At 35.4% G+C, this 12,695-nt stretch overlaps 1 protein-coding gene across 2 annotated transcripts in view; it reads right to left on the bottom strand.

Moving 5' to 3' along the window:
• The window catches only part of PHF14 (PHD finger protein 14), a 210,522-nt gene that overhangs the window by 121,206 nt on the left and 76,621 nt on the right, over positions 1–12,695 (bottom strand). For both annotated transcript variants that reach the window (XM_006834249.1, XM_006834248.1), the window contains 2 exons: positions 11,480–11,611; positions 9,130–9,298 (listed from right to left, as the gene is read on the bottom strand). In XM_006834249.1, the coding sequence (XP_006834312.1) occupies positions 9,130–9,298; positions 11,480–11,611 (301 nt within the window). The remainder of the gene's footprint in view (positions 1–9,129; positions 9,299–11,479; positions 11,612–12,695) is intronic.

Below are 12,695 nucleotides of genomic sequence, written 5' to 3' on the forward strand. Positions count from 1 at the left end.
TAACCACTACAATACCAAAGCTCTGAGGACTCTAGACTCATGGAAAGAGAATGGCTGTGTGCTGGAGGCCAGGAGGCTATGTTGCAAATTGTGCCCTTTGGTTATTTAAATGAATATATATTCCTGCATGCTTTTGTGCACCTCAAATTAAAAAAAAAAAAAAAAGAGGGGAATACAGGCAAATATTGTTAACTGATGGTATATGGAGGAGATTGTAATCATTGCAATGAAACAAAATAATATTGGTTAAGTGCAAAACCAATGTTCTCCTATGTAAACTATCACTCAAGTCACAATAAAAGCTTAAAAAAAAATTAAAGTAATGGAAGTTTTCCATGAAGTTTTTGAAGCCCCCTCATGTATGTGTATCTGTCATCTATATGAATCGGTAACTACAGATATATACACATACATACACACACAGGTGTCAACAAATTACCATCTGTTTCTACAGGCTACAAGCATAGAACAGATGGAATGATGATCATCAAATGTGAGTATTTCTTGTTAGTTGGCTGTAGAAGTTATTTTTATCTAATTTAATTTATATTACCAAGATTAAGAAAGAGGTTTGAAGAGGAAAAATTTATGACTAACCAGATTGGCTAAATTTTAAACTAAAATCACCACAGGGCTAAAGATGTCACAAAATATACACTTTTACATAAGTAAGTTCTTCTATAAAACCGTTTTTACAAATAATGGTATATACAAATAAGTAAACGCATGTTCCTCATTCTTTTGATTTTGTACTTCTGGAAATAAACAAAAAACGATGGATTTCCAAGAAACAAAAAAGCACAGGAGGAACGAACATTTAGGCTCTACATGAAGAGTACTTTCACTGAGGGTATAGCCATGCATCTCTTCCGAGAAGCCAAAGTGAGTTAAGGATGATTCAATTCACCCTAGAAAGTATATGCCCGGGTGTTTTATAAAGGTCTAAAACAGACAAAGATTTATAATTTGTTTAATACCTCAAAGACATCTGAATCCTCTATAAGAGTCCTTCCCAGCTATTGTAACTAATATAATAATATAATTCAAATACTATAAGGCCAATGAGCAAATTAAGACAAACACAGATGCACAGACAGCAATCTCCAGTTAGATCAATAAAGCTACAGATGTTTCAATATTTTTCCTAAAATGATATCCAATCAAGGAAAAATTAAAAACATTTTAGAGTTTTCAAATTAGTACCCTAAAGCTGTTATTAAGGAGCTCTGGTAGTGTTGTTGTTGTTGTTGTTAAGTGCCATCGAGTCGTGTCCGACCCATAGCGACCCTATACAGGGTTTCCGAGGGTGTAAATCTTTACGGGAGTAGAAAGCCTCATCTTTCTCCCGCGGAGCGGCTGGTAGTTTCGAACCGCTGACCCTAAGGTTCGCAGCCCGATTCGTAACCACTACGCTACTGGGCTGTGACTGCAAGGGCAGCAGTTCGAAACTACCAGCTGTTCCGCGGGAGAAAGATGAGGCTTTCTGCTCCCGTAAAGATTTACAGCCTTGGAAACCCTGTACAGGGTCGCTATGAGTCGGAACCAACTCCACGGCACATAACAACAACAATGCTATTATTGGGCACCACTTGGTATATATGCAAAGCTGGTTAAAATGTAAATGTGGTAAAAGCAGACTCTCCAAAATCTGATTCTCTCACGTATAAAGACTGTCACTTGTAATCAACTAGTGGCTCAGAGTTTTTAAAATGGGAAAGAAGGCAGATTAAACATGTGTTTCAGTCCCTTTCTACAATAACAATGTATTAGAAATAGTATATCCAGGAAAACACTATAGTTTTCATTTAAAGCTGCTAAAAAGTACTTTGACTTTTTACAGCCTTTAGTTTCTCAAAAGAGAGATATATGAAACAAAACAAAAATTTAGGAGTCGGGAAGAAACATCTGTGAACTTCAAAGAGAGTAGAAGATGATGCACGTTAGGTGAGTAAAAGGCCATGGAAAACCAGGTCCCAGCAAGTCCTTTTAGCACTTTTTTAAAAGATGAAAAGTCACTAGATGACATAGAGTATATCAAAAATGAAAAGAAAAGCTGAAAGCTTTCAAGTTACATTAAAGTTATTAGAAAATATCCCATAAAGTACAAACACCAATTTTAAAGTAACTTCAAAAAGGAACACAAGTAAGCTAATTTACATTTTCTTCAAAAGTAAGTACCTTGCTTAAAAGTAAATGAAAAGTTTCCACATTCAAAATAAGAAGGAAAAAATAGGAATTTAAAAAAGCTACCCAACTAAAAGAATTCCAGGCTATTTTTACAATAATTCTATAGCTTTGTTCATAAAATAACTATACAAGCAGAATGTGATGATTTCCTAACTACTAAAGCACTAGAAAGACTCTTCCAAAGCACACTGGTTTCAGATGCATAGTTGTAGTGGAAGATGGAAAAAGAGTAATTTGCTAACTACTCATTGAGTACTTGTACATCAAACCCTATAGATGCTAAACCAAACCAAACCCGCTAGCATCAAGTAGATTCAGATTTACAGTGACCCCCACAGTACAAGCAGAATTGCTGATTAGGGTTCCCAAGGTTATAATCTCTACAGAGACACCACCACATCTTTCTCCCATGGGGCTGCTGGTGGTTTCAAACTGCTGACCTTTCAGTTAGCAGCTGAGTGACACGAGGCTACTACAATACTTATTTAATGTTATAAATAAGTATCCGATTTCAGTAGTAAATGCTAAAAGAAACATAGAAGTGACTATATTTTCTATCACTGTTATAACAAATTATGACAAATTTGATGTCTTACCAAAATATAAATTTATTATCTTAAAATTCTGTAGGTGAGAAGTCTGACACAGGTCACATCAAGCTAAAATCAAGGTGTTAGTAAGATTCCATTTCATTCTGGACACTCTAAGGGAGAATCAATTTACTTGACTTTTCTTAAGTCATGACCTTTTTTCCTCCATCCTGAAATCAAGGAACATTGCATCTCTCTGATCCATTGTCTGTAGTCTAATTTCCCTTACTGACTAAAGCCAGGACAAGTCCTCTTGCTTTCAGGGATTTATGATTAGATTGAGCCCACATAGATAATCCACAATAATCTCTTTATCTCAAATATCCAAAACCTTAATCATGTCTATAAAGTCCCTTTTGTCATGCTAAGTAACACATTCACAAGTTTCAGGGATTAGAACATGGACCTCTTTGAGGGGCCATTATTCTGCATACCACACAGTTGACATCAAATGTGCAAACTTAAAGATACTAGATAAAAGAGGCATTTAACAGTGATTGATTACTTAAAAACAAATAAGAAACATTTAAAAAATAAAATTTCTAAGTAAGAAGTATCTTCAAAAAGTTCATAGGGAAACTCCATTATCTATTGAATCTATTTCTCATGAACTTTTAAAAGCCCCCTCATATATAACAATATTTAACATATATAACACAAAATAATATAGTTCAGAATCTTTACAGCTACCACAATAAAACTTGATTTTACGCTAAAATTCAGCAAGATAGTTATATAAAGGCTTTCAATCCTTCCCTTTGTTATCAAAAGATTATCCCAGACTGCAAGGTCGGTTTGAACCTCAAGGTGGATGGCTCAAGCTCACCAGCTGTTCCTCAGAACTGACTCAAAGGCTCTTAAAAACAACGGAGTCCTGATGTGGTGCTGTAAGATAAGTACTGGACTGCAAGGTCAGTTTGAACTACAGGGCCAATGGTTCAAATCCACCAGCTGCTCTTCAGAAACACTGTACAGGGGCACTATGAGTCGGAACCAACTTAATAGCACTAATCAATAGCAACAACATGAAAGTACTGGTACGGCTATAGGATAAGCTTACAAATAACTTAAAGAGAACTAAGTTGTCCGATGAGTCCTCGTGTGGCACTGTAGGATAACCAATGGACCTCAAGTTTGGTTTGAACTGCAAGGTCAGCTGTGCAAACTAACCAGTCGCTCCTTGGAAACCCTACACAGGGATGCTATGAGTCAGAATCAACTCAAGGGCACTTAACAACAAAAGTTGTCCAATAACATATACATATATATTTACCTGAAAATTTTAATAGCTGAAATTCTAACTAATTTTTTATTTAAGGTATGCTAAAACTCATTAAAAAAAAACTTTCATTAGTAAGTGACTCTGTATTAAAACTAGGTAATTAAGATTTCACCCAATTAACTTATTTGAAAATTTTGTCAAGTCAGTATTGCAGAAAGTTTGATGTCATCAAGATGCCTACCATAAAGCATGTTCTAGGTAAAACATCTATAGATATTATGACACCAAAATGCAGTTTCCATTTTTTACACGTAACTTTATGCTAAAGGTTCTGAGGTTTTCACAAATGATCTGTTTGTTGTTTTATGATTTTCATGCCCCCAGTTAAGGCTACAGTAGTATGTTGTTTGTTGTTAAACCACTCATAGCAACCCTATCATGTGGTTTCTGAGGAGCAGCTGGTAAGTCTGAACTGGCAACCTGGCATTTCAAACCAAACTTGCAGTCCAGTACTTATCCTACAGTGCCAACCACTAAATTTCCCATAAAGGGGCATCTATTCTCCTAACTAATCCCTTAGTGATACAGTCACTAAGTTGCAGCAAGTATGGCAAGGTTGTAATTCTGAACCATGGAAAATTTCTGATCCATTGTAATCATGTCTAGAAAGGCAGGTTCATGAACTAGTTAAAAGAGCTACCTAAATTGAAATTTTGGCTCTATCTTTATAAGCTGTATTTCCTTGAGCACATAAAACTGTCTCCATTTCTCAACTCTAAAATGGCAATGATATAAAAACTTGTTTCATAAGTTAGTTATGATGATGAGTTAATAAAAACCATAGTATACAACAGGTAACGGTAAAATTAAAACTTCTTCTTAATTCTTTCTTTTCTTTAGATTTAATTCTATTTGTACCAAGTAATAAAAGAATGACAAATTATGATTGGGAATCCTGTTGTAGAATTTCAGGTTAATGTCCTAGACTGCAAGGTTTGAACTTTAAGGTTGGCGATTCAAGCTCACCAGATGCTCCTCGGAAACCCTGTACAGGGTAGCTATGAGTAGGAACCGACTCGACGGCACATAACAACAACTGTGATTTGTTAGGTACCATTAAGTCAGTACCCACTCATAACGACCTTATGCACAGCAGACCGAAACACTGCCCAATCCTGGGCCAACCTCACTACTGTTGCCATACCATTGATGCTGCCACTTGGCCAATCCATCTTGTTGGAGGTCTTCCTCTTTTGCTCTGACCCTCCACTGTACCACACATGTTATCCTTCTCCAGTGATTGGTCCCTCCTGACAATATATCCGAAGTATGAGCAACGAAGTTTGGCCATCTTGGCCTCCAAGGAGCACTCTGGCTGCATTTCTTCCCAAACGGATCTATTGGTTCTTCTGGCAGCCCATGGCACTTTCAATACTCTCCTCCAACACCATAACTCAAGAGCTTCAATTCTTCAACAGTCTTCCTTATTCACTGTCCAGCTTTCGCATGCATGTGATGTTATTGAAAATACCACGGCTTGGGTGGTATCAGGCGCACCTTAGTCACCAAACTGACATCTTTGCTCTTCAACACTTTAAAAAGGACTTGTGCAGCAGATTTGCCTAATGCAATACACCGTTTGATTTCTTGACTGCTGCTTCTGAGTGTTGATAATTGAGCCAAGAAGAATGAAGTCCTTGACAACTTCAATCTTTTCTCCATTGATAAGAATGTTGTTTATTGGTCCAGTGGTGAAGATTTTTGTTTTCTTTACATTGAGATGTAATCCATACCGAAGGCTGTACTCTTTGATCTTCATCAGTAAATGTTTTAAGTCCTCTTCACTTTCAGCAAGCAAGTTTGTGTCATCTGCATATCTTAGGTTGTTAATGAGTCTTCCTCCAATCCTAATGCCAGGTGTTTCTTCATATAATGCAGCTTCTCAGATTATTTGCTCAGCATACGTGTGGAATAAGTATGGTGAAAGACTATAACCTTGTTGCACACCCTTCTTAATTTTAAACCATTCAGTGTTCCCATGTTATGTTCAAACAACTGCCTCTTGGCCCAGGTACAGGTTCCTCATGAGCACAATTAAGTGTTCCGGAATACTCATACTTCGCAATGTTGTCCATAGCTTATAATGATCCACACAATCGAAAGCCTTTGCATAGTCAATAAAACACAGGTAAACATCTTTCTGATATTCTCTGCCTTCAGCCAAGACCCATCGGACGTCAGCAATGATATTCCGCATTCTATGGTCTCTTCTGAATCCGGCTTGAATCTCTGAAGTTCTCTGGAAATGTATGTTTGCATCCGTTTCTGTATTACCTTTAGTAAAACTTTACTCGCATGGGATATCAAAGAGATTGTCCGATAATTTCCGCATTCTGTTGGGTCACCTCTCTTTGGAATGGGCACAAATACGGATCTCTTCCAATCAGTCGGCCAGATAGTTGTCTGTCAAATTTCTTGGCAGAGATGAGTGAGTGCCTCCTGTGCCACCTCACTTTCTTAAAAGATTTCTATTTTTATACCATTAATTCCTGGTGCCTTATTCTTTGCCAATTCCTTCAATGCATCTTAGACTTACTCCTTCAGTATCACTGGCTCTTGATCATATGCTACCTCTTGAAACAGTTTAATATTAACCATTCCCTTTTGGTACAGTGACTGTGTATATTCCTTCCATCTTCTCTTGATGCTTTCTGCATCATTCAATAATTTATCCAGAGAATCTTTCAATAATTAAAGTTGAGGCTTAAATTTTTTCTTCAGTTTCCCAGCTTGAGAAATGCTGAGCGTGTTCTTCCTTTTTGGTTTTCTGATTCCAGATCTTTGCACATTTTATTGTAATACTTGTCTTTATCTTCTCGAGCTAATCTTTGAAATTTTCTGTTCAGCTCTTGGACCTCCTCATTTCTTCCATTTGCTTTAGCAACTCTACGCTGGAAAGCAAGTTTCAGTGTCTCTTCTGACATCCACTTTGATCTTTTCCTTCTTTCTTATCTTCCTAATGACTTTTTGCTTTCTTCATGTATGACGTTCTTGATGTCGTCCCAAATCTGTTCTTCAGATGATCTCTAAATTCAGGTGGGATATATTCAAAGTCATATTTTGGCTCTCGTGGACATTTTCTTCAGCTTCAGTTTGAATTTGCATATGAGTAATTGATGGTCTGTTCCACAGTCTGCCCCTGGCCTTGTTTTCACTGATGATATGGAGCTTTTTCATCGTCTCTTTCCACAGATGTAGTTAATTTGATTTCTATGTATTCCATCTGGTGAGGTCCATGTGTATGTTCATCTCTTATGCTGTCTAAAGAAGGTATTTGAAATGAACAAATCATTGATTTTATAGAATTCTATCATGCGTTCTCCATCATAATTTCTATCACCAAGGCCGTATTTTCCAACTACTGATCCTTCCTCTTTGTTCCCAACCTTTGCATTTCAATCACCAGTCATGATCAATACATCTTAATTGCATGTTTGATCAATTTCAGATTGAAGAAGTTGGTAGAATTCTTCTATTTCATCCTCATTGGCTTTAGTGGTTAATATGTAAATTTGAACAATAGTGGTATTAACTGGGCTTCCCTGTAGGTGCATGGGTATTAATTATCCTGTCATAGCATTGTACCTCATGACTGGTCTGGATATGTTCTTTTTGACAATGAATGCAACACCATTCCTCTTCAATTTGTCATTTCCGGCATAGTAAACCATGTGGTCATCAGATTAAAAATGGCCAATACCAGTCCATTTCAGCTCACTAATGCCTAAGATATTGATGTTTATACGTTCCATTTCAGTTTTGACAAATTCCAATTTTCCTAGATTCATACTTCATACATAACATGTTCCGATTTTCAATGGATGTTTACAGCTGTTTCTCTTCATTTTGTGTTGTGTCCCATCAGCAATGATGGTCCCATGGGTTTTTCTCCCACAGGCTTTACTCCATTCACGTCATCACGCTCAATTCTATTTTAAGGAGGCAGTTCTTCCCAATTGCATTTTGAGTGCCTTCCAACCTGAAGGGCTCATTTTCTGGCACTATAACTGACACTGTTTCTCTGCTATCTATAAGGTTTTCAGTGTCTAAATAGTTGGAGGCAGTTCTTCACTCATTCTTCCTAGTCTGTCTTTGTTTGGAAGCTCATCTGAAACTTGTCCACCATGGGTGACCCTGCTGGTATTTAAAATATCGGTGGCATAGCTTTCAGAATCACAGAAACTCACAAGCCACCACAGTATGACAAACTTACAACTGTGATAGTCACTGACATAAGCAGAGATAGGGTATTTGCAGAGCCAATGTAATAAGATGTTATGAAATTTTATCTGGGTAGCCAGAAACAATGCGTGAAGAAACTTCTAAAACCAGATTATTTTCTTCTTACTCATTAATTCCTAAATATCTTTAATCTTCTTTACTATTCCTAAACAATTTTCCATATGTATATTCATCATTTTTAGCTTTGTGTTTTGTACAGAAATGTCAGATATCCAAAGTTCAAAATACAAGTAGTCCATAAATTACAAACTATTTGAGTTAAGACAAACCATAATTCCAGCTTCTCAGGTTATGTGCTCAGCTTACAGATTAAATAAGTATGGTGAAAGAATACAACCCTGATGCACACCTTTCCTAATTTTAAACCATTTGGTGTTCCCTTCTTCTGTTTGAAAAATTGCCTCTTAGTCTATGTACAGGTTCCTCATGTGCACAATTAAGTATGCTGCAATACTCATATGCCACAATGTTCTCCACTGCTTGTCATGTTCCACACAATCGAAAGCGATATACACATTTCTTTCCTTAGCTACTGGATAAATGTTATCCTTTTGTCTTTCTTATTCTCTTAAATTTGTCCACAAAATTTATGATGATTATGAAACATAAGAAACCCTGGTGACATGGTGGTTAAACATTCAGCTCCTAACTCAAAGGATGACAGTTCAAACCCCATCAGCCACTCTAAGGGAGAAAGATGAGGCAGTCGGCTTCCATAAAGATCACAGTCTTAGGTACTCTATGTGACCATTCTACTCTCTCCTACACAGTCACAATGAGTCAGAGTGAAACAACAGTAATGGATATGATAAATAAGGAATGCATTACCGTGTTTCTTATTGGAATCTTCTTGGGTTCTGGTGGTACATCCTGTGGAACAAATTTCACTGGTTCCTTAATCTGTCTCCTTGATCGTTTGGTCCCATCTGGTAAGGTCTCCATGGCCATGTCTGCTTCCATGTCACTGCTCCCTGCCTGGTCACATTCTGAGCATTGCCTACATACAGGGACAAAAAGGCATGCTAAGATCATACATTTAATTTTGCCTTCCAGCTTTAGCTGTAGTTTCTGTAAACACAAAATTCAGGTACAGTGAGTGACAAATCCACACAAATATGCATAGGTAAAAGAGATCACAGGATATATAGTGAGTACACATACAGAAATACACACATACTTTTCTAAGAATGATGACCATGAATATAATATATAAAGCAATTTAATCTGTCCCTCTAAGTATCATAAGAACACATAAAACATGCTGTGTGTTTAAGTGAACAGACCTAAGAGCTTCAAAACCGATTAAAAAGTACCTTTGTAAATCATGCCTTTTCCTTGATGACATATACTATGACACCTGCAAATTAAAGTCTTGATCATACTTATTACAGCTATGATAGCTTTTAACATTAGTTAATAACAGGCCATGCTCATATTCTACCTAAAAACCTGTAGACATAACTCAAAGAAGGATTGAAAAATAAATACATCTTTTTAGTTGGTAGCTCACTGTTACTGTTAATAGTCACTATCAAGTTGATCCCAATGCATGGTGGCCCCATGTGTGTCACAACAGAATTGTACTACATAGGGTTTTCAATGCCTGTTATCTTTTAGACGATCACTAGGTCTTTTTTCCAAAGCACCTCTGGTGGACTAGAAATGTCAAGTCTTTGGTTAGTTGGCAAGCTTTTAACCATTTGCACCACCAAGGGAGTAAATCAGAAGTCACACAGTAATATGTTAGTAAATGTTTAAAAACCTGGCATTCAGGGAGCGGGAGTGGTGTAAGCAAATGTCAAGCTACTGATAAGACATCACTGAATGTAGAGTTGAGAAGCAATATATAGAAGCATATCAGTATTAACATTTTTCTGCCATACTACATAGAACAGACTTAACCTCAAGAGCACGTATAATAGTAAAATGAAGTAATTTATTTAAGAAGTTATGTATTTTTAAGATTTATTACCTGGACTTTTTAAATAACTTCAAAAATAAACTAGCACTGTTTTTGAAAAAGGAAACACTGCTTTCCACAATCAAAGCAACCTAAAGAAAATATAATTTTCTAAAACTTCCTCACTCCAAAAATAATACACCAAATAGTTAATCAAAATTAAGTTGATCATGTTTGAAATAGGAGGGTCAGCAAAATAAAAGCAATCCTGTGAATATAGTGAAAATATTTAAGCTTCAAAATAAAATGAAGAAAGGCAACCCTGTAGATGAAACAATAATGTGTCTGAGGAACATACACGACTTTGTGTATAACTACCATTTTGGAATTTGAGATTTAATCTTTTCTAAAACTTAGTAAGGTGATTTTATCTAAAACAAATATCCATGTTCATTCCAAAGCTTTCCGTTTCCTACATCTTACTCCCTATAAGGAATTTTTGTTATTGTTACAGTGTCATCAAGTCAGTTGACTCATAGCAACCCTATATAAGATTTCCAAGCAAAGGCTGGTGGGTTTCAACTGCCAACTAATTGACTCAGGGGTCCAGTGCCTATCCTACAGTGCCACACCAGGACTCCTTATAAGGAAATATATCCATTAAAATTTAAACATCTGTCTCTCCCTTAGACTAAAATTTAAAAAAAGATAAAACTCACTACAGATATCATAAGTATTTATTATACATCTGTAGAGATGCAATCTAAGTAAATGAAACAAATAATTCAGAAGCATATGTCATATGTTCCTAGATTTTAAAAAAAATGACTGAACTTGAATTGAATACTACCAGCACAAACAACAAGATATCAGAAGTAAACCCTTAAGTGACACTAATTTAGAAATAAGATATTAAATTACAAGTATGGAGGCAAATATTTGATGAATTTACTCAATTTCAAAATCAAAATAAAGTATTTTGAAAATTCTTACAGTAAAGCAAAAGAAAATTATAAATACACTGGATAGAATTCATCTCTGAAGTAAAACTCCATTGCTAAGATACCAAAAGAGACTCAATTAATTAACTGATAATTTATTTCTCAAGAACACTATTACAGTTTTACTCATAGTTTTAAAAATATTCACAGAAATATCTATTTTTAAAATATGCTAAATACATAAATTGTGTATCAATATAACAAAACATTTCTTGTTATACTTCTGAAACTGAAAGGAAACCAATTTTAACATCCAAATCCCTCCTATATTACTTACCAATAACTGTTTTTGGTCTTTCTTGGCATCCGTGTTAGAGGGGGGTCCAGACATCCAAGATGGTAATGGAGTTTGCAAGTATCACATAACAAAAGAAGATGCTGGTCATGGTTCTTCTTACAAATTCCACAACTTTGGTGAAGGCAGCAAATAAAAGATGAGAATAATTATTATTATAATGAACATAGATCATAGCCTATTTTTTTTTAATTTCCAAAACTTTACCAATCACTGAATCCTTCATTTGAAAGTTTAATCAAATCTATTCTATTGAAACAAAACTTTCATAATAGGCCTTTTTATAATATTAAATGATTGTTAGTCCTATATCCTTTTGAGAATTTCTACTATGAATTTCAATATTAACAGAGTCAAACCTTCCAAAGAATGTCTATGTAAGATGCTTATTCCAAACATTCTCTTTATTTAAATTCTCACTTACAGGTCATTTAACATTAACAATTTTTCTCTAGAAAAAAGCTACTGAACACAACAATCTTCTAATTTTTCTAAAACAACAATAAGTTTATTTTCTTACATTATTTATAAACATTTGATGATCTTTCAACAAGGAAATCAACTACATATGTCTCTTTGAAAAATCAAACTTAAAACATTAATTGATAATTGCAGCGCAAATCACAGTTTTACTAATGTTGTGGTATTTATGATTTTTTGTTTGTTTTTAAGAAATCTAACAGTTCTTGTCCAAAAATACAACTTAGTATTTCTAAGGACACAAGCACCATAATCTGAAAATCTAGGAATATTTTACTGGAAATGTTTTAAGAACCTAGAAAAGCCATCCAACTATAGAAACAGCAATAGATTTTTCTTTTTTTAAACTCCTAGAAACCAGTACAAAAAAAAAAAAAAAAAAAAGGAAAAACAAAACCTGAACCTGGTCTTAAAGTTGTTCCCAGTTAAAAAATAAAACCACTTAAAATAAATTTGGAAACAGTTTTATGAAGTGTAGTAATAAAAATCAGAACATAGTGACATCCCTGCTCATTGCAATAGCAGGAATGAGGCTATTAGTCTTTACACTCACTGCCCATGAAAAGAAGGCCTTTCCCACATTTCAAGGGAATTATTTGCTGTTACCTACGGAGGGAGCCTCCAAAGACTGAATGGTAACTACAGAAAGGGGTACTGTACTACTGCTGCTATATCTGAAATGGAAGAAGTTGTGAGGAGAATATTAATGTATTTATAT

Source organism: Chrysochloris asiatica, unplaced genomic scaffold (assembly GCF_000296735.1).
Source record: "Chrysochloris asiatica unplaced genomic scaffold, ChrAsi1.0 scaffold00010, whole genome shotgun sequence".
NCBI lineage: Eukaryota > Metazoa > Chordata > Mammalia > Afrosoricida > Chrysochloridae > Chrysochloris > Chrysochloris asiatica.